The 21,370-nt window shown below is 23.8% G+C and overlaps 7 protein-coding genes across 7 annotated transcripts; 3 read left to right on the top strand and 4 right to left on the bottom strand.

Moving 5' to 3' along the window:
- The first annotated feature begins 297 nt into the window (after window positions 1-297).
- On the top strand, window positions 298-1,343 carry LOC122860185 (prefoldin subunit 6). The gene is made up of 4 exons (XM_044163884.1): window positions 298-423; window positions 577-645; window positions 745-940; window positions 1,015-1,343. The coding sequence occupies exons 2-4, from the start codon at window positions 585-587 to the stop codon at window positions 1,133-1,135; spliced, it is 378 nt and encodes a 125-aa protein (XP_044019819.1). The 5' UTR covers window positions 298-423; window positions 577-584; the 3' UTR covers window positions 1,136-1,343.
- A 103-nt stretch (window positions 1,344-1,446) lies between these two features.
- Window positions 1,447-4,067, top strand: LOC122860161 (fatty acid hydroxylase domain-containing protein 2). Its single transcript, XM_044163851.1, has 6 exons — window positions 1,447-1,658; window positions 2,148-2,268; window positions 2,395-2,498; window positions 2,663-2,990; window positions 3,082-3,354; window positions 3,423-4,067. Exons 1-6 carry the CDS (start codon window positions 1,520-1,522, stop codon window positions 3,583-3,585), a joined length of 1,128 nt encoding a protein of 375 aa, XP_044019786.1. The 5' UTR covers window positions 1,447-1,519; the 3' UTR covers window positions 3,586-4,067.
- Window positions 4,025-6,495, bottom strand: LOC122860145 (succinate-semialdehyde dehydrogenase [NADP(+)] GabD). The gene is made up of 2 exons (XM_044163833.1): window positions 6,244-6,495; window positions 4,025-5,859 (listed from the first exon to the last, which is right to left on the bottom strand). Exon 2 carries the CDS (start codon window positions 5,841-5,843, stop codon window positions 4,317-4,319), a length of 1,527 nt encoding a protein of 508 aa, XP_044019768.1. The 5' UTR covers window positions 5,844-5,859; window positions 6,244-6,495; the 3' UTR covers window positions 4,025-4,316.
- Window positions 6,496-6,590: 95 nt separating this feature from the next.
- Window positions 6,591-7,923, bottom strand: LOC122860182. The gene is made up of 5 exons (XM_044163880.1): window positions 7,750-7,923; window positions 7,425-7,488; window positions 6,990-7,294; window positions 6,832-6,906; window positions 6,591-6,741 (listed from the first exon to the last, which is right to left on the bottom strand). Exons 2-5 carry the CDS (start codon window positions 7,462-7,464, stop codon window positions 6,667-6,669), a joined length of 495 nt encoding a protein of 164 aa, XP_044019815.1. The 5' UTR covers window positions 7,465-7,488; window positions 7,750-7,923; the 3' UTR covers window positions 6,591-6,666.
- A 305-nt stretch (window positions 7,924-8,228) lies between these two features.
- On the top strand, window positions 8,229-9,441 carry LOC122860166 (peptidyl-prolyl cis-trans isomerase E). The gene is made up of 3 exons (XM_044163857.1): window positions 8,229-8,425; window positions 8,521-8,690; window positions 8,770-9,441. Exons 1-3 carry the CDS (start codon window positions 8,395-8,397, stop codon window positions 9,439-9,441), a joined length of 873 nt encoding a protein of 290 aa, XP_044019792.1. The 5' UTR covers window positions 8,229-8,394.
- A 91-nt stretch (window positions 9,442-9,532) lies between these two features.
- On the bottom strand, window positions 9,533-12,645 carry LOC122860158 (phospholipase ABHD3). Its single transcript, XM_044163849.1, has 7 exons — window positions 11,564-12,645; window positions 10,811-10,980; window positions 10,536-10,746; window positions 10,364-10,476; window positions 10,065-10,302; window positions 9,826-9,991; window positions 9,533-9,765 (listed from the first exon to the last, which is right to left on the bottom strand). The coding sequence occupies exons 1-7, from the start codon at window positions 11,672-11,674 to the stop codon at window positions 9,581-9,583; spliced, it is 1,194 nt and encodes a 397-aa protein (XP_044019784.1). The 5' UTR covers window positions 11,675-12,645; the 3' UTR covers window positions 9,533-9,580.
- Window positions 12,646-12,949: 304 nt separating this feature from the next.
- On the bottom strand, window positions 12,950-19,700 carry LOC122860134 (leucine-rich repeat-containing protein 15-like). Its single transcript, XM_044163817.1, has 3 exons — window positions 19,541-19,700; window positions 15,081-15,488; window positions 12,950-14,873 (listed from the first exon to the last, which is right to left on the bottom strand). Exons 2-3 carry the CDS (start codon window positions 15,458-15,460, stop codon window positions 13,205-13,207), a joined length of 2,049 nt encoding a protein of 682 aa, XP_044019752.1. The 5' UTR covers window positions 15,461-15,488; window positions 19,541-19,700; the 3' UTR covers window positions 12,950-13,204.
- Between the last annotated feature and the right edge of the window lie 1,670 nt (window positions 19,701-21,370).

Here is a 21,370-nt window from a genome sequence, read left to right as displayed (position 1 = left end):
TTAAAAGATTTACCTTTCGATTGTTGATAATAGTTACAATTAACTTATCAATTAATATTAATGCATATAGGTTTTTTAAAATGCAACAATAAAAAGCAACATGTTTACAAACAGAGCGGTGCCATAATTGTTTACCTTTACAAAAAAAAAAAAAAAAAAAAACAATAACAAAACGACGCCATGTTTAACATAGAGGTCTCTGATGCATTGGTCATTAGCATTTAGCTACATCTATTGTTACTAAGGCAAGTAATTCTCCATTCCTAGGGAATAAAATTAGAACTTTTTTCTCTATTTCTAGTCTCTACATATATGGTCAATGTGTGTGCTCCAAATTGCAATCTAACAATAATTAAACAAATATCATTGACAAATAAATATTAACAAACTTTATTTATTTATCTAAATAAAAAAAATAAAAAGGTAAGCTAATTTTTAGAATATAAAAATTAATTTATCAATGAAATAATCTTTTACAAAAAAAAATAATCATCATTTTTATTTATAAAAATTTGAGGTTGTTAAATTTGATATTATTATTGATATTATTAATGGTTTTTTAATTATTTATTACAGAATAAACAATGGAAGAAGTTCAAAAAAAATTACAATCAGAAGTTGAAGCATACAAACAAGTTCAACGAGGTTATATTTTAATTATAAAAAAAAAAAAAAAAAAAATTAATCCAATCAATATGACGTCAGGTGTATTAATTTTTTTTAATTTTATTAATTAATTTATAGACTACCATAAAGCTGTGATTACTCGTCAACAACTTGATGGACAATTGAATGAAAATACTGCTGTCAAAGAAGAATTAGATTTACTCAAATCTGGAAATGAAGTATTCAAATTGATTGGACCTGTCTTGATAAAACAAGAACTCGATGAAGCCAAACAAAATGTCAACAAAAGAATTGAATATATTTCAAATGAATTGTAAGTATCATTAATTATCCAACATGCTTAATGACACAATAATAATTATATTTTATTGTTGTAAATTAATTTAGAAAACGTACAGAAACTGTTATTGCTGATCTTGATACAAAACAACAGCAACATCGTGAAACTCTTGATAAACTTCAACAAATGTTCCAAATGGCACATCAAAAAACTGCTGTTAAAGCTTAAATACAAAAAAGAAAAAAAGAAAAAAACAATACATTTAAATTAAACAAATAAATGAAAAATATTAATTATTACTTTTACAAATGAAAAAAAATAATAATTAGATTTTTAAAAAAATAAAAAAACAGATTTTCATCAATTGTTGTTTTTTTTTAAATTAATTAAAATTATTGTGAAATTAATTAATTGATAAATAAGGATTATTAATGAATATAGTATGGTGTTATTATTTTATTTTTATTTTTTGCGATAAATGAGGAGGAGTTGTTTGACATGGAGGTGGTAAAGTGACTGTATGACGGCAGCAAAAGCAAGCAAAAATGAATCGTTGAACCAGTGGTAACGCTAGGTTTTACGAGGACAAAGCTACGGCGCATATTTTTGCCAATGTCGGATAAATTTGCGTCTATTGACGTTACACCAAGTAAACGTCAAGCAAATCGTAATAAACATAATATTTTAAATAATTTTAATAACAATCGTGAATCATCCTCCATGACAATGGAAGGAGATTCAAAATGTAAAGGTAAAAATTATCTTTTTAAAATTTTTTTTTCTCCTTGTTATTTTCATTATTTTATTTATTATTTATTATTAATAATTAGCAGGATAAAAAACGAAAGAAAAAAAATATTAATACAGAAAAAAAAAAAAGTCAATTGTTTGTATAATTTTTATTATTATTATTTCTTTTTTTATATATTTTCTTTGTTCTACTATCTAAACTAATCTATTGCATGTTTTTTAAAAACAAGAATTTATCGCTTTTAAAACTTATAATTATAACGAATTCATTTTTATTGAATAGTTCTTTGTTTAAATGAAAAAAATAAATTTTTTTTTTATTTATAGAAATATTACTATTGACTTTTAATTTCGATTTTTTTTTTCTAATGAAAAAAAATTATTTCGATTTAATTTTGTATTCGAAATAAATGTGTAGAAATTTTTTTTTTCTTTTATTTATTTCTAGCTTATATTTAAGCGTTTTTGCGATATATTTTTTTTTTTTTAGATCGACCAAGCGGGTCAAAAGTTCAAGTGCAACCAACAATTTTATCAAGTTTGAGAAGTGTACTTTTTGTTATTGGTACTGTTGTTATTGCATTTGCAGCATTTTGCAATTCTTTAACTTGGTAATTATTTAATATTATCAATAACAAAAGCTTTATTATAAAATAATAATATTTTTAAATTATTCGAAATTGTATTAACAGTAGAAATTTAGAAAAATGATTTAAAATAGAAAAATTTCTTTAAAGGCATTTGCAAAGATTTTGGGGAGCATCTGGCGATTTTTGGCAAGCTCAATGGGACAAAATACTGGATACCGTTGGAGATGACCCAATAACTCTTTGGGTTTATGGTAAAAAAAATGCAAACACAAAAAAAAAAAGAAAAATAAATACACTTTCTCTTTAAATATAAGCAAGCAAGCAAAAAAGTGCCGTTAAACACAAATAAATGATTCATCAAAAATTTAATTTAATTATATTTTGTAATAATTTGTTTAAAATAAATTCATTGCAGGTTCATTGGTATTGACATTCGTTGTTTACTGGTTATTTGGTGGTATTTATACAATACTTGATATAACAAATCGTCCAGTTGCATTGCGTCGTTATAAAATTCAACCTGGTACAAATGAACCAGTTGATACTAAAGATTTACTAAAAGTTATTGGACAAGTATTATTTAATCAAATTGCTATTGGACTTCCAGTTATTTATTTGAGTTATCATTTAATGCAATGGCGTGGATATGCACCTGTTCGTGAACTTCCAACATTTCATTGGGTATTAGCTGAAATAGCAATACATATTTTATTTGAAGAAATTGGATTTTACTATTCGCACAGGTTTTGATATAATTATTTTTGTAATTATTTGTAAAACGTTTATATAATGTTTTTAATTATATAATTTCGTTTTTTTTTTTTATCTATTAAGATTACTTCATAGTCGCTATTTGTACAAATACATTCACAAACAACATCACCAATGGACAGCACCAATTGCAGTAACAGCTCTTTACTGTCATCCACTTGAGCACATTGGTTCAAATCTTTTACCTCCCTTTTTAGGAGTATTTATTGTTGGTTCACATGTTGCAACAGCTTGGATATGGTTTTCATTAGCAATATTATCAACATTAAATGCACATTCTGGCTATCATTTGCCATTTTTTCCATCACCAGAAGCACATGATTTTCATCATTTAAAGTAAGTTTAAAAAACAATAATAATAATGACATTTATTTTAAATTTCTAATGGTAAATTTATAATTTAGATTCAATCAATGTTTTGGTGTACTTGGTGTGTTGGATCGTCTTCATGGTACAGATACATTATTTCGTAATTCACGAGCTTGTTCACGCCATGTTATGATGCTCAGTCTTGTACCAATAAGAGAGGTCTTCCCCGAAGAAGTTAAATACAATAAATCAAAATAAATAATTTTCATAACAAAAAGAAACACAAAAAAAACTGATAGGATTATTATTATTTAAAAAAAAAATTTACTGGTGTAAAGACTAATTTTCTTTGTTTTTTCTTTTTTTTAAATATTATTCCAAAACAAACAATATTTGTTTGTTTATTAATATTAATAATGAGGCACAATTAAAATGGGCTTGTCATGTTTTTTGCATCAGAAATTTTAAGTGATTTATCAATATTAAATTTTTTAAGCCTATAAATATCTTTAAATAATAAAAATAACTTGCTGTTTCTCACTGAATACTTTTAAAAAATATGAAAAATGGAGTTATCAATTTTATACAGTATTTTTTTATTATAATTATTAACAACTTCCTAAAAAAAATAAAATTGAACATTATAAATTTATTTTATTTCCATTTACTGTGAAGCAATAAAATACGACTGTTAATTGTATTATATTTGTTTATTTATTTATCCATGATTAAATTTATTGGAAGACAATTTATCACATTGATTAAATATATATAATATTCTCCTGAGTAATTTATTAGTAAATACATCTGTGGCTAATTCGAAATTTAATATAAAATCATTTTTTACTTTTCATTTCTAAAGAAGATTTTAATTTAAATTGTTATTTATTTCTAAAACAAATGGAGTAATTATTTAATGAAAATAAACATTTAAAAATAATTGTATAGCCACAGAATTTTTGGTATAATATAATGATAATTTTATGATATTAATATTGAATATTTCCAATACAAAGATATTTAATATCAATGAAATCATCAATGCCATGTGATGAACCTTCTCTACCAAGACCTGACTCCTTAACTCCACCAAATGCAGCTTCAGTACATGATATGAGCCCTTCATTAACACCAATCATACCAACTTCAAGTTTTCTAGCAACTCTAAATATTTGTGATACATCATTTGACCAAAAATAACCAGCTAAACCAACTGGTACACTATTTGCTTTTTTCAATACATCATCTTCATTATCAAAACGATGTAAAACAGCAACTGGACCAAATATTTCACGATCATAAATATTCATATTTTCAGTAACATCAGTTAAAACTGTTGGTTCATAAAATAATGAACCAATATTATTCAAACGTTTACCACCACAATGTAATTTAGCACCTTTGCTAATGGCATCATTAACAAGATTTTCAATATTATCAATTTGACTTTTTTTAATAAGTGGACCATGTGTTGTACTTGATGATAATCCATCACCCATTTTAATATCATTATTAATTTTTTGAATAAATTTATTTAAAAATTCATCAAATACATTGTTTTGTATGTAAAAACGATTTGCTGATACACATGTTTGACCAGTATTTCTAAATTTACATGCCATTGCACCATTAACAGCAAGTTCAATATTTGAATTATTAAATACAATATATGGTGCATTACCACCAAGTTCAAGTGATAATCTTTTAATTGTTGATGAACATTGTTTATATAATATTTTACCAACATTTGTTGAACCAGTAAATGATAGAACACGTATTATTGGATCTTCACATAATAATTTACCAACAGATGCTGAATTTTTAGGTCCAGTTGTTATAATATTAATAACACCTGGTGGAAAACCAGCATCTTGAGCAAGTTTACCAAGTGCTAATGCTGTTAATGGTGTTTCTTCAGATGGTTTTATAACACATGTACAACCAGCTGCAATTGCAGCACCAACTTTTCTTGTAATCATTGCATGAGGAAAATTCCATGGTGTTATTAATGCTGCTGGACCAATTGGTCTTTTTATAATCATTAATTCACGATTATTCATTGGTGCTTGTAATATTTCACCATTTATTCTTCTTGCTTCTTCAGAAAACCATTCAACAAATGAATTACCATATTTTATTTCACCACGTGATTCAGCAAGTGATTTACCATTTTCTTTTGTTAATATTTCAGCAAGTTGTTCAGAATTTTTAACCATTAAATTATACCATGAACGTAATAAATCACTACGTTCTTTTGCTGTTGTTTTACTAAATTTATCAAATGCTATTTTTGATGCATTTATTGCTAGTTTTGTATCATCAATATTCATATCTGGTACTTGAGTTATTATTGATTGATCAACTGGATTTTCAACATTAAATGTCTCGGAATTTATTGATGATACCCATTCACCATTTATCAGTCCTTGATTTCGAATAAGTGACATTTTTCTTATTATTTTATGATTATTCAATTTCCATGATAATTCAGCAAAATTACTAACTCTTTTCCACATTTTTAAATTTATATTTCTGTAAATTAATTTATCATTATTATCAAAAAATTAAATTCATAACAATTTATTTATTTTTTTTCTTATCTTATGCACATAAATGCAATCTTTTTTTTTATCTGATAAATAACAAATTGATTATTTTTTTGTTGAAAAATATATGAGTATTTATAATTTTTTTGTTATTTAAATTAAAATTTTAATGATAATTTGTACTTGAAGTTAAATGTTTGAAGGTCATTTTGATCTAACTTTAAATTGAAAAAAATTAATTGATAAAAAGATTGATAAATTCGGCATGTATGTTTAGTTTATTTATTTTTAACTTTTGATATTATTTAAAATTTTATAAGATTTTTATATTTATAATAATGTAAAATGTAAATTTAAAATATAATTATACCTTGGAGCTGTTGTGGCTTGTTGTCACGTACTCGTTTTAAAATGATTTGACTTCAATATCGTTGATTAAATTTATTTTGATAGAGGATGAAGATAGAGAGTTGGAAATTGAATTGTCGGGAGAGTAAATTTTTTTTATATGTACGTAATTGTTTATTATTAACAGTGTGTTTGTGATGAGGGTGACAATCATTGATTCACACAGTACACATGTCAAATTAATCAGCTGATTATCACTGGTCTCTCTCACAACAAGAAGACTCTATCAACAAGTCGATAAAGTAGTTGGCATTGTTTTTCTATTCTTTCAACAATTAAATTTAAAAATAAATAAACAGTTAAAAGTCATTATAAATACATTTTATTAAACAAAAAAATATAAATTATATCATGTGCTTGGTAGAAAAAAAAAAAGTGAAGAGACTTATTCGGTCTTTGTAGGTTCTTCCTTTTTGCCCCATGGAAGTTGATAATTTGTCATTTTTTCACTAATTGTTGCCTGGAAAAAAAATTAAGAAATTAATTAAATTTTCGTTTAAATTAATGAATTAAATATTCGTTTAATTAATGACAAATGTTATAAACTTACAACTAAGTTTGAAAAACTTGAATCAGATGTTGTGTTTGAGATGGTTCCAACTTCATTGGGTGTTGCAACTTGGTTCTGTGGAAAAAGTAATTAAAAAATTAATTTAAATTAATTAATATAAATTTTCATTTAATTAATGACAAATGTTATTAACTTACAGTTGTTGGAATTGAGATGGTTCCATCTTCATTTGGTGTTGCAACTTCATTTGGTGTTGCAACTGCATTTGGTGTTCCATCTTCATTGAGTGTTGCAACTACATTTGGTGTTGCAACTTGATTTGGTGTTGCAACTTTTTTTTGTGGAAAACGTGAGCGAAGATTATCCCATTTAGTTAGCATTTTTTGGCGAAATGTTACTTTTTCTACTGCCATATTTCCATCATTTTCTTTCTTTGAAAAAGGAGTTGTAAAGATTGAAACCCATGCTGACACACGTTCTGTGTTCCATCCTGACATCCATCCTGAATAAAAATTAATAATTAAAATTATTATACAAAATATTACTCAGCATTTTGACAAAATATCAAAATACAAGCTACAAATAAAATTGTTGCAATGACAAATTTATTTTAATAAACATTTTGTATGTACCTTTGAAACCACCTGAGTTGTTGTTATTATTATCAGCCATTGTGATACTTGATAGATTCAAAATCTGAAACAACAAATAATAAAATTATTAATTTATATTTATTTCTTTAATCATATATTTTTATTTTATCTACGTTTAATTATTTAATAAAACGTTTTCCATACATTTTATTTTAACTACAAAACTGCATGATGCAACAAGTTGCATCATTTTATTTTTTTCTTTTTAAATTATGCTTTATTATTAATAAATATATACTGTATATTTAATCAATTTTAATTAATTAGCTAATTGTTGTTAAAATATAGAAAATGTTTTACTTACTTGTTGAATTATTATAAATAAATTTCTTTATTTAAGATTTTACGATGTAGCGTGTAAGCGTTACTATGTTGACCAAAATACTGATTGATACTGATGAAAATTCGGAAAATTCTTTACTGAGGTTCACTGAGTACTGACCATGCTTTAAACATGCTGTCCTTTTTTTTTCCTCCCTTTTTCAATATGGCGGACGAAAAAAAAAAATAGTACGCAACAATTGGCGCTAAAAGCAATATCCGCGAAATTTTAAATTACTTTTTTACATAATATAAAATTAACAATGAAAAATTTAATAATTATAAAATATATTTTTGAAATTAGAATATAAAAACGGTATTTTAATAGTAAAATAACAACTATAAATTTATTTATGCAATTTATGGAGGGTAAATGATGCAATTTTATGAAAAATTATTGTCAATTTGTCATTGGATAGTGCTGCCATTCTCGAAAAAGGAAATTTTTGAAATAAATAATAATAATCAAGTGAGAACTATTATCATTGTTGTAATCTTGTAAACAAAAAAAAAAAAGAGTTGAACTAGTGTCAACAAACAACTTGTCAACATATATTCTATAAACAATTTATTATTTAAACAATTAAACTAGATATTATTATTGATTTTATTTTTTTATCAAATCAAAATGAACAACGCAAAACGTACAATTTACGTTGGTGAGTAAATTATACAACATAACCTTGAATATTAATTTGTTTCTTTTTTAAAAATAATAATTATTGATAAAACCTTTTATTATTTTTTTACCCAGGTGGTCTTGCTGAGGAAGTTGATGAAAAAATACTACAAGCAGCATTTATACCATTTGGTGAAATTGTTGATGTACAAATACCTCTTGATTATGAGTCTGAAAAACATCGTGGATTTGCATTTATTGAATTTGAATTATCTGATGATGCAATGGCAGCAATTGACAATATGGTATTTATAATAATTAAAATCACAAATTACGAAATAGAATAATTATTTAATTACTATATTATTATTTTTTTTTTGTTAGAATGATTCAGAATTATTTGGTAGAACAATAAGAGTTAATATTGCAAAACCACAAAGAATAAAAGAGGGTTCATCAAAACCAGTATGGGCTGATGATAGTTGGCTTCAAGAACATGCTGGTGAAACATTAGAAACAGATGATAAAAAATCTGAAACAATAGCACCAGTTATAAAAGAAAAATCAAATCCACAAGTTTATTTTGATATTAGTGTTGGTAAACAAGAATTAGGAAGAATAATAATGATGCTTAGATCAGATATTGTACCAAAAACAGCTGAAAATTTTCGATGTTTATGTACACATGAAAAAGGATATGGTTATCAAGGAAGTATATTTCATAGAATAATACCTGATTTTATGTGTCAAGGTGGTGATTTTACAAATCATAATGGTACTGGTGGTAAATCAATTTATGGTAATAAATTTGCTGATGAAAATTTTCAATTAAAACATACTGGACCTGGTATATTATCAATGGCTAATTCTGGATCAAATACAAATGGTTCACAATTTTTTTTATGTACATCTAAAACTGATTGGCTTGATAATAAACATGTTGTATTTGGACATGTACTTAGTGGTCTTGATGTTGTACGTAAAATTGAAAAACTTGGTACTAAAACTGGTACACCAATTCAAAAAGTTGTTATAAGTGCATGTGGTCAATTGTAAATTAATAAAATAATTAAATAAATATTATTTTATTAAACAAATTATTTAATTTATTATTTAAATTTTGATTAAAATAATAAGGTAAAGTATAAAAAAATTTAAAATTAATAGTACTATTATGATTTCGATTTTCGTTTTGTTATGTAGAAACATGATTATTTAATTCTTTCATAAAAACAGCTTTAAAAAATTGTGAAAATAATTTTCCAATATATTGTTCTTGTTTTATTGGCCAAAAACCTTCAAGAAAACCAATATGACCACCACGTTTTGTCACAACAAAAGCAACATTTTTTAATTTACTTGCTTCTTTCAATGGTATTGCTAGAAATTAAAAATTAAATTACATTAAATTATCAATTATTTTAACAATAAATAAATTACCTTCAAATGGCTGAAATGGATCATCAGCAGCACTTAGACACAATGTAGGAACTTGAATAAAATGTAATTTATTATGAAGTGTTGCATTTTCATAATAATCATCAACATCTTTATAGCCAAAATGTGATGCTGTAAAATTTGCATCAAATTCACGAATAGTTCGACTCTGAAAAATAAAATCATTAGCTATTAAATTACTATTTAATTTTGTGTATTTAAAATTGAATATTTTTTTTTACTTTTAATACAGTATCAATGTCAAGATCAAACCAATGATTACGATTTGAATGATTAACATTTATTAAATTTTTACGTAAACCATCAGCAAGATGTTTGTTTAGCATTAAATTTAAACCTGGTTTTTCTATACTTTTTGTTGCTTCAAATACATTCCATGGTGCTGATATAATAAGTGCTGATTTAATTTTTCCAACAGCTGATGCACCTTGTTGTGCCAAATAATTACCAAGAATCATTCTATAAAAAAAAAGAAACGATAATTAATATGATTAAATTATAAATTAATGAATAAACATACCCTCCCATGGAAATTCCAGTTGCTGATAATGGTGAATTTGGATTTAGCTTTCTAATATGACTTAATACTTCAGCTAAATCATCACAATTTGCTGCACAATAAAGTCTTGGTGTCTAAAAATATAAATACAAAATTATTGCATTTATTTATAATATATAATATATTAATTTACCTTTAATGTAACACCACCAAGACCACGATTATTAAATATAACACATTTAATTCCAATTTTTTTAGCTGATGATACAAGACACTTGACATATTCAGCTTGGCTACCACCAGTTAAACCAGGCAAAATAAGAACAATTGGTGAATTTTCTAATAAATTTTCATCAGACCAATCTAGTGCAACTTCACCTCCATCTTTCAAAGTTAATATTTCCCTGTATAATTAGCAAAGATTAATTATTTATAATGATAATTTAATTGATAGAAAATAATAGCTACCTTCGATAGTGAATATCTGGCATCATTGTTGATCTTAAAACACTTGCAAGAACAGTTTGTGCTCTTGATTCAAAACACCATAGTGTTGGCCAAAATTTATTTTTAACAAGATCAACATGTTCCTCAATAAATGTACGAAATGGTCCATCACCACAAACAAGTTGTGGTGCCTAGAAAAAAAAATATTTTTCATTATTAATTCAGTTTTTTTTTTTTTTATATATCGCGTGACTTTATGCTGTCAATTTTAAATTAACAACATTGATAGTGTCAATGGCATCAAAATAATAACTAATTGGTCAATTGTTGATTTATATTGTGAGCTTTGTACCTGCATGTTATAAAAAAAAAAGAAAAAAACATACACACACATAGACATATTAATCATGTCAAACAATTGCAATTCTTTAAGGTCATATTAATAAATTGTTGTAATTTTTTGCTCAACAAGATAATAATCCCTCACTAAATTTATTCTTTTGATAAAATAAATTAACAATAAATAATAAATTATAATAGTAGACGATAATTTTATCATTTTATTATCAATTTGATAGTAATATATAAAAAAAAATTTAATATGAAAATTATTATCTCTCAATAATTTCGCAAGAATTACTTAAAATTTCGAAATAAATTTTGTTATTCGAAAAAATTGAATGATAAATATTAAATTTATAAAATTAATTAATTATATTTTTTTTTAAAATAGTAAATTATGTAATTTTTTAAATTTTAGTTACGCATGCTCACCTTGACAACTTCGATGAGATAATATAGAACAAATCCAACACCAAATAGTGCACCATAATACATTTTTGGTACCTCTGATAAATTATCAATTATATCAAGAACGTCTGACATGATTTATAAATTTAAATGACTAATAAAAATTACAAAAAAATAATCTAATTGATAGTTTAAATGTTAAATAAATTATTTAAATAGTAAAAATGTAGATAAAGTTTGATAAAAAAAAAAAAAAAGATAAAAAATACTACAAACAATAATTATGAGTCTGTGATTGATCAATACTGGATAAGTGACAATTGATTGTGTATTTGCGTTTGTCGTTTTTATTGACTCGCATGTCTCTTCAATCCAAGATTTATCAACAGACTGACCAAAGTTACGTTTACTTTGTCCGCAGTATAAACCACTTATTGACACTGATAGAAAAAGACAAACTCTAACGCTTGAAAGAGAAACAAATTTCGAGAATGGAAAGGGAAATTTTATCATACAGCACGTGTTATTTAAAATTTTTATTATTATTAATATTATAACTAGGAAATCCGACTTATTTTTTTAAAATAAAAATTGTCAAGGTTTATTTTTATATTAATTTTTAAACTGAGTATTTTTTTATTTTTTGGTGATGAATCAATAAATTTTTTATTATTTTTTTAAGGTCAGTAATGACTAATGACTTATTATTGATTTTTATGTTTTAAAAAAATAATTTTAATTAAATTGTTTTGATTGTAAGACACTATTCTATTTTTATTTTTTTTCTATTTTTATTTATAAATATTTATTCATTTTTTTTCTTTTGTAAATAATATAGGTTGTTGGTTTTATATTGTAGAATATTTTTTATTTTTAGATTGCATAATAGTAGTTGCAATGTGTGGTTTGATAACGTTTTGTAAGTTGCACATATTTAACGATACTGCACATGACTTGGTTGAACTTAATTCTCACTACTACAGATTTATTCATTAATTTAAACTCGAGGTCATTTTTATATTGAACGTTTAATGAAATTTAAAAAAGGAAATGTAATTTTGTAGAAAAAAAAAAAAACATTAATATCATCTCAATTGTGTTTCGAAATAATTTCGAAATTTTTTCTTTGAAAGATTTTATTACATCAGGTTTACATAAATCATTGAAAATATATTTAAATTTATGATACATATTACAACTTAAATATAGTATTGCTTAAATTAATTTTTTTTTTTTCTTGTTCATTCTCTTTTTCAATTCTACACATTTATTTTTCAAAAGTTTATATATAATATATATGTATATATATTGTTTTTTAAACATTGGCATATTTTTTTTTTATTTTATTTTAAAGATAAATCTAGTTCAATGAAAAATGGCACAATCATATTTGATTGATTCGGATTATTATTTAAAGGGCAGTATTAAACAAAAAATAATAAAAAAAAAAACCAAAATGATGGGCAAGACTCGTCATTGAATCTCGACAAGACTAGGAAAGAGAAATTAACTTTTTTTTTCTGTCTATGTATGAGTATAAAGTAAACTTAAAACTAATAAAAATAAAAAAAAAGCAAATTGTCATCAGTATTATAGCTCAATCCGCGGTTCGCTTAAGATTAAGTCTTCAATTTCATCGAGCACTGGATCAAGCTTAGCTTTATATCATGATGTACTATTACAATTTGATTCACGAATATATTTAGCCCATGTTCTATATTGTGTAAAATCACCTTTTCTTGATATACTTTTACCATTTCTTTCTTGCATTTTATTAGCTGTTATTTTTTTATATGTTTCATTATCATAAACACAACTTAATATTTTTTTTCCTTTAACAGCACCAAGTTTACCAACACCAGTACCAAATTCAGTTGGTTGACTACCAATTAAAAAATCATAAAGATCTTTACCTTTTATTTTATCAGTTGCCCAATTCCATATTTCAACAATTGAACAATTACAAACAAATGGATTACCAATTAAATTTAATTTTAATAATTGTTTATTATTATTAAATATATCTGGTTTAACTGTTGTTAAATTATTATGACTTAAATTTAAATTAGTTAAACGTGTTAAATTTTTTAAAAATCCCAAATCACCAGTTAATTTATTACCCGATAAATTAAGCTCAGTTATATTATCATTATATAAAAATATATTATCATTTAATTTTGTAATACTACAATTACTTAAATCAAGCTTTTCAACACTTGATAATTGTTCTGATAATAATGATCCAGTTTTAGGTATTGCCAATGGATTACCACTTAAACTTAGCTCAATTAAATTTGATAATTGTCCTTCACCAAATACATTTGTATCAAGTGGTGTACGAAAATGACAATTTTTCAATTCAAGACGTTTTAATTTTGTTAAATTTGCAAATAAATCACGTTCAAGTGTATCAAGCTCATTACCAGATAATATTAATTCTTTAAGTTCAGTCATATATGAAAATGTATCTTTACCAACATATCCAAGATTACAATATGACATATCAAGATACTCAAGTGATTTAAGTGGTGTTAATAATCTAACAAATGCATCAGACATTGCATTATATGATATATCAAGTGTACGTAATTCATGTAAATAATTAAATGCATCTGGTAGTTTTTTTAAACTACAATTTGATAATGATAATTCAGTTAATTTTGGCATGTGTTTTAGTACAGCAGCTAATTCATCAGCAGCAAACATTGAATTACCACTGAGATTTAATTTTTGTAACTTTGATGAATTACCAAATGTTTCTTCTGATAAACGATCTTGTAATGCACAATATGATAAATCAAGTATTTGTAAATTATGTAAATTATGTCCAAGTGTATATTCAATATCCAAATGATGTAATATATTATTTGATAAATCAAGATGACGTAAATAATGATTTTGTGCAAATGCATCACCTGGTAATTTTCTAATATCTGTATTTGCAATATTTAAATATTCAAGACGTATCAATGGCTCAAGTACACTTGTCCAATTTATTGATGATAAACTATTATTTGATAATTCTAATTCACGTAAACTTTCAAGATTTTTAAATGATCGTGAATCAATATAATTTATACTGCAATTATTTAATTTTAAATATTCAAGATTTAATAAATTATCAAATGGTCCTGGTTGAATTTTGATCAATGGATTTCCTGATAAATCAAGTTTATTTAACTTTGTTGTATTATTAAAAAAACTATTATGTAGCTTTTTGATACCACAATTACTTAAATCCAAATATGTTAAACTTTTGCAATCAAGAAATGGCTCATCAACATCATCCAATGGATTATTATGTAATTCAAGTGTTATAAGACCATGACTCTCTCTGTAATTAAAATAAATAATATAGTCGTTTTTACACATTAATTTGGTTAAATAAAATTACATTTAAAATGATTTTATAAAATTATTTAGTTATTATAAAAGTTCTTTTCAATATAAATTAACTATAATAAATTTATAAAAGACTCATTTTTAAATTGAATCAATTTCATTTATTCAAATTGAGTGCATAAAATATATATGTACTTACTTAAATGCATCAGGGTCAATTTTAGTTATTAAATTTGATGAAAAATCAGCTTCAACAAGATACTGAAGTTCTTTAAATGTTGTTGAATTTAATTTTGTGATACGATTATGTGCCATTTGTAAACCACGTAATTTAATATCTTTTGGAAATGTATCTATATGTTCAATTCTATTACTATTCATATCAAGAATATAAACATTTGGACTTAATTCATCATATGGTATACTTGTTAAATTACTTTCTGAACAATCAGTTATCCAATTAATACGAAAATAATGACATTCACAATCAATTGGACATGCTTGTTCACCCATATCACCACAATTAACCAATGACACTGTTAATGTCAATAATATTATTCCCAATCTTGACAAAGCCATATTGCTTTTTCAATTTTAACTTTAATATCTGTAACATAAAAAATATCATAATTAATCAAATGAAAAATAAAAAACAATATAAAGAATATTTTTTTATTTATTTTTTAAAAAGTTGTATATACTTTTTATATATCATCAAACTTATTTTTGATTGAAATGAAAAGAAAAAAAAATGATATTGCTATTAAAGCCAGTGCCAAATAAAAAAAAAAAAATAACATATAAAAAAGTTGGCAACCTTTGACTTTTAGGGGGTTGTATATTTGAGGCTCGGTTGGAGCCAAAAACTTTATATATATCCTTGTAACCAACTAAAATCAACCCCTTGAAAATTTTTTCGTTAGCTCCGCCTTTGGCGCCGATTTTCTATCTTCGACTTTTCAAACAATCCTGGTGAATATAAACTCTCATACTATTTCCGGTCTGTGTTTCGCGCCCATTTGCATTTCTCACTCGTTTCACAAGATATTCATACTTTTATTTTATTATTTTTATATATATTTTTTTTTCTATTTGAGAGTGTATACGTGTTGAAGAAGAAAAAGAGCTTCTCAATAGTATTTCCGGAAGAGATTTTATGCTGTTTTTTTTTTTTTTTTTTTCTTTTATGATATTCACACTGTGAGTATATATTTGAATTTGAAATAAAAATTGAGATATACATAAAAATATTAAAGGGAAGATTGAACAGTCATATATTATATTTGATGGATAATGTAGAATTTTTTTTTGTATTTAAATTTTATTTGGTTTAATTCAATATATTATTTATTTGAAATTTAGAAAATATTATTTCAAATGATTAATGAATTTTTTTTATCAACAAGATTATATGAAAAATGAAATAAAAAAAAATTGATATCTTTATCAATTTACAATAGAATATATTTATTAGAAAAAAAAAAAAGAAAATAGTTTGATTAATGTAATGAAAAAGAAATTATTGATCATCGTGATTTTTAAATTGATGAAAGAAATAAATTTGTCAGTTATTTATACAGTTTCAGCATAAAAATACTTATGAAAAAAAAATAAAATTTAGATAGAAAGGGTTCGCCTTGGGGGTTCACTTGACAAATCGGAAACGACAGTTTGAAAAAAAAAAAAAAAAAAATATAAGAAAAGATAAAAGCACTTTATGTATCAGGGGTTAATGTTGTTATTGAGTGGACTTTTTGTTTTATTTATTATATTTTTTTTCGAATGCAAGAAAAAGAGGAAAATAAAAAAAAATTACAGTATGAAGATGAAGTGGGTTAATAAAATGAAAAATGATATCGTGAACAATGATTAAGTGTACTTTTTTAAATTAATTTTGAGGGTCATGACAGACTCTTGAAATAACGAATTCAACGTGAATTAAATTAAGTGACTTTATTTAATTTATATATATATTTTATTTTTTTACTTTGTATTATTGATATATTACTACTGTTAAATTTTTAAACTTTAAGAGAATTAATTTATCAAAAGATGGAAAATTTATCTGAGCAATATAATTATTTGTTGAATTAATTTTATTTAAAAATGATAAAAGTTTTTTTTTTTATGGAAAAAAGTAGGATAAAATTTATGTAGTTGAATTTCATAATAAACATCGAAATTAATTTATAATTTGCCAGGCTATTTAAATTTTTAGACATCAATTTTTAAATAAAAATTTGAGTAAAATATATATTTTTTTTTAAATTGAAAATTAATTTATTCTATGAATTAAAATAAATTATTTATCAATTTTCCAATTATGATTTTCATAAATATTTTTCATTTAAAATTTCATGGAAAATAATAATTGTCAATTAATTCGGTCTATTATATCATCATCACAAAAATATAATTCCCCAAAAAATATATTTCAATTGCCTCTGTCTCTCCCTGACCGCCGAAAAAAAAAAAAGGTACAAATTAAAAAAATCAATTTCTATCGCGAAAAAAAAACCCAAATAAAATTGAAAACAAAATTTACAAAATAAAGACTCAATTGTCTAGAAAAATATTATTTTTAATAAAAGTATCAAACTAAATATCCCTCTCTAGTTAAATAAAATATATTTTTTTTCTTTTACAACATTTGAAAACTTTTCCGTTGATTTTTTCTATGCATCATAAAACAGACATTTTACCAAGATTGCTTTTTTTTTCTCCTAGTAAATATAATATAAAAAAAAAAAAAAAAAGTCTTTTTCAACAAAACATAATGGCCAGTTGAATATCAGAAAAAAATCATGCCCAAGCGATTTTTATCGTAACCAATGGAAATGTCATTTTCTTATCGTGGAAAATAAGCAAATAATAAAAATAAAAAATAGAAAAAAAAAACAAGACAAAAATTATATAGCTACGTTTTTTTCAATACATGAATATGTGTGTTATAAAAAATTGTCGTAATAAGATATATCTGAATACATGTGTAATATATGCAATATTTTATTGTAGAGTGTCTGGCCTTCTTCGTGCCAAATTACCACCCAACATTTGATACGTGACGGTATTTTTTTTTTTTTTTCATTTTACTTTTTTTATATAAATGTCCATGTGTGTGTGTATTTATTGTTAAAAAAAACGTCGACAATTGAGTAATAGTTTTACGTATCTTGCCTTGAATGTTTTACACTTTTTTTTTCATTTAAACGACCATTAATATCATGATATCAGTTTGACGACCAACATCTTTGCCCGACAATTCAAATGTCAAAGTTTAAAATGATATATTTTATTTGATTATTTTTTATATAATCTATTTGTTTATCTAACCCTAAATACAACATTTATTTTTCCCTATCAACATTTTATTTTTCAAATATATTTATCAATTTGTTTTTATTTAAAAATCTTTTTTTTTTTTTTTTTTTTTGTTTGTGAAATTTGTCATGAATGTGTCACATTTTTTTCCGATGAATTTTTTGTTTTTTAATTATATTTAATTTATATATTCATTATGTAAATTTTTTCTCCGATTTTAATTTTAGGTAAACAATATTTTTTTATTGTTATTTAAATTTTTTTCTGAATTAAAATTATCATTAATATTTCTTGCATTTTTAATCTCAAGAAAATGCAAAATAATATTTCATTAAAAATAAACTTTAGTTATGATTTTATATAAATTATTTTATGTTTTTTTTTGTCAATAAATAATTTTGTGTTTTCATAATTTTTATTAACATTTAATAGCTTATTTAAATTAAAAAAAAAAAAAGAAAAAAAGCTCAAAATAAAATATAAACAATTTTTTTTTGATGATTTATTTAAACAATAAAAAAAAATATATAATAATGACTAATTTAATAAATTAAAAAAAAATAAACATCTTGTATTATTTTAAAATAAATTAATACAAATAAATCGCCCGCATAATTTATCATAATGATTTATTTATTATTTTTTTCGTCGTCTTTTGTGTTTCAAATATTTATTTTAAAATGAATCACTTGTCATTTAAATAAACGAGTGTTTTATTAACACAAACACATTTTAACAGATAATAAAAATCAAAAAAATAATTTTACATATCTATATGTATGTACATTAATGATGATGATTAAAAAATTTAAATATTAAATTCTTTTTTTGTTAATTTGAATGAGTGTTAATAACAAAAATAAAATACATTATGCAATTTTTTATTTATTTGTACATACCGGATATTATGAGATAATGATACATTTAGATAAAAAGATTACTAAAATATATATATTATTGTCGTAATAGATGTTTACATTTTCGCGCGCGTTTAATCAAGTTGAGGTCAGGGTGAGTCACGTGAGGTGTGCGCAAAAGACATCAAAATTTGCTAAACCAGCATCATCTACGTCGCACAATTTTAACCTTCCAAAAATTGTCAAATCAAAATATAAATTGGAGTAATTTATTAATTTTTTTTTCATTTTTATTGTTAGTTAATGATTTTATTAAAAATCAACAAATTTAATTCAATAATTTTGTATTGTTTTGGTTTTTAAATGGATAATTTTATTGACACAATAACAAAATGTCATTGTTGCATTATTTTGATGTCAACATTTTTTCATAGATCAATAAAAGACTAATAAAATTGATATATATTCAAGATGCACTCACCTGGTACTGTCGTTGAGCTCCACGACACCAACTGGATGTAATTTTTTTATAAAATGAATACTTCGTTGACTTATTACAAACTGTGTTGGTGGATAATCTTTGTGTATTTGTCTCTTGCTTGGCATGAGATATGTTTTATTTTTTTTTTTTTGTTGTTGTCTCTTTCAAAGAAGACTCATAAAATTGCGCATGCGTGTTTTGTAAAATTATTTACATTATCAACACTCGGTTAAATAGATTTTAAAAATATAAATTTAAAAAAATATTCTTGTAATAATTTTTAAATGACAATTTAATTTTCAATAAAGTCATGTTTTTTGTATTAAAATTGTTGTAATATCTTGTCAATTTTAATTACAAAAAATTAATGATTATTTAAAAAATTTATAGAAACAAAATTTTGGAATTTTTATTATTTATTTTGAAATGTCTGTCTGGGTCATCAAATTAAATTTTTATCAAAATAACATATCAGAAATGCCAAAAATAAAAAAGAGATATTCAAATTATAAATTTGTGTGATGTATTAGTTATTCTAATATTCTATTTTAAAAATTTATAAATATGTATTAACATTTCGATCGAAATAATAAATGTCACATAATTTAATTTCCATATTGAGAAAATAAATCAATAAAATTTTAATCAATTATAAAAAAGACTTGCAATTTTATAACAATCATTTATCAAGTATAATTAAAATCAAAAATAATAATTATTATAATTACTTTTTAATTTTATAAGCTGATAAATTAAATAACAAAAATTATATTTAACTTGTATATAAATTTCATTGGCTAAAATGCTATAGTTTGATAATTAAAAAATAAAATTTGTATATATCATTTTAAATATAATTGTTTGATTTATTTTCGTGCAAGGTTGATTTCATTTATGATTTGGATAGGTCGATGTGTTTCCACGTGATTACCGGCGTGGTTTCGAAATTCTGCACGATGTGCCGTAATTTACGAATGATCAGTTGTGAGGAAAAGTGGCAGTGGTAAAATTGTGATAGCCAATGATAGGAAATGGGGAGAAGAGATACACCGGGGTCAGTCAAAAGAGGAATATGAGAATAATAATAATAATTTTTTTTTTTTTTTAGAATAAACAGAAGGAGAGATGGAGGTTAATGGATGGGGTGATGAGTACATTTACTGTTTAGGAAGGGGGTTCAATTGGAAATGAGAGGAAGAGTTTGGTTTAATCGCACTTTGAAAAAACCAGGCAAAAACGTCAATTCCAGACTAAATCGATTTTCAGTCTTGTATTGGATGAATCGATTTTGATACTGGGCTTGGCAGTTCACCTCTTGTTTCATCAACTGATAACTGATTATCGCACACTCGTGGGAAAATCTTCACCCATTGGTAAATGTCAAGAATTAATACCCAAACGATTTATCCATTCGATCGACCTGAATTTATATATCTACACTTATTTTTTTTTTATTTTTTATTATCTTTCTTTCATTTAAAAAAAAAAAATTTTTTTTTATCTATCCTTTCAATTTTTTATTCTTCTTTTTTTTTTTTTAAATTTTATTCCACTTAAATTTTTTTTTTAAAAACTATAAAAGGTCCTCTTTGAAATTTTGATTGGTTTATTATCTTCAATGTCTCCTTTGATTTTTTAATTAACACAAACTGAACAATCTAAAATTTAATTAAAAAAAAAAAAAAAAACGAATGGAAATTAAATTTTGAAATACATATTGAGACAATAATTTTTTGTGTTTTTTTTTTTTTTTTTTTCCCTCGTGTTTGCAAATTTTTTATAATTCAGTTTGACACTTTATTACCATATTTGATTGGAACAGTTGATCTC

Source organism: Aphidius gifuensis, linkage group LG1, assembly GCF_014905175.1.
Source record: "Aphidius gifuensis isolate YNYX2018 linkage group LG1, ASM1490517v1, whole genome shotgun sequence".
Taxonomy (NCBI): Eukaryota; Metazoa; Arthropoda; class Insecta; order Hymenoptera; family Braconidae; genus Aphidius; species Aphidius gifuensis.
Note: the sequence above shows the minus strand (reverse complement) of the source record. Positions and strands in the feature narration are given on the sequence as shown.

Coding starts and splice junctions, on each gene's coding strand:
- LOC122860145 (XM_044163833.1), bottom strand. CDS start 5,843: ATGTGGAAAAGAGTTAGTAATTTTGCTGAATTATCATGGAAATTGAAT.
- LOC122860185 (XM_044163884.1), top strand. CDS start 585: ATGGAAGAAGTTCAAAAAAAATTACAATCAGAAGTTGAAGCATACAAA. Junction 646..744: donor ATACAAACAAGTTCAACGAG/GTTATATTTTAA, acceptor ATTAATTTATAG/ACTACCATAAAGCTGTGATT. Junction 941..1,014: donor GAATATATTTCAAATGAATT/GTAAGTATCATT, acceptor AAATTAATTTAG/AAAACGTACAGAAACTGTTA.
- LOC122860158 (XM_044163849.1), bottom strand. CDS start 11,674: ATGTCAGACGTTCTTGATATAATTGATAATTTATCAGAGGTACCAAAA. Junction 9,992..10,064: donor ACATTGATACTGTATTAAAA/GTAAAAAAAAAT, acceptor TTTATTTTTCAG/AGTCGAACTATTCGTGAATT. Junction 9,766..9,825: donor TCCATTTCAGCCATTTGAAG/GTAATTTATTTA, acceptor TTTAATTTCTAG/CAATACCATTGAAAGAAGCA.
- LOC122860134 (XM_044163817.1), bottom strand. CDS start 15,460: ATGGCTTTGTCAAGATTGGGAATAATATTATTGACATTAACAGTGTCA. Junction 14,874..15,080: donor ATTGACCCTGATGCATTTAA/GTAAGTACATAT, acceptor TTTTAATTACAG/AGAGAGTCATGGTCTTATAA.
- LOC122860161 (XM_044163851.1), top strand. CDS start 1,520: ATGTCGGATAAATTTGCGTCTATTGACGTTACACCAAGTAAACGTCAA. Junction 2,499..2,662: donor AATAACTCTTTGGGTTTATG/GTAAAAAAAATG, acceptor AATTCATTGCAG/GTTCATTGGTATTGACATTC. Junction 3,355..3,422: donor CATGATTTTCATCATTTAAA/GTAAGTTTAAAA, acceptor TTTATAATTTAG/ATTCAATCAATGTTTTGGTG.
- LOC122860166 (XM_044163857.1), top strand. CDS start 8,395: ATGAACAACGCAAAACGTACAATTTACGTTG. Junction 8,426..8,520: donor AAAACGTACAATTTACGTTG/GTGAGTAAATTA, acceptor TTTTTTACCCAG/GTGGTCTTGCTGAGGAAGTT. Junction 8,691..8,769: donor TGGCAGCAATTGACAATATG/GTATTTATAATA, acceptor TTTTTTTGTTAG/AATGATTCAGAATTATTTGG.
- LOC122860182 (XM_044163880.1), bottom strand. CDS start 7,464: ATGGCTGATAATAATAACAACAACTCAGGTGGTTTCAAAG. Junction 7,295..7,424: donor CAACTCAGGTGGTTTCAAAG/GTACATACAAAA, acceptor ATTTTTATTCAG/GATGGATGTCAGGATGGAAC. Junction 6,742..6,831: donor CAAGTTTTTCAAACTTAGTT/GTAAGTTTATAA, acceptor TTTTTTTTCCAG/GCAACAATTAGTGAAAAAAT.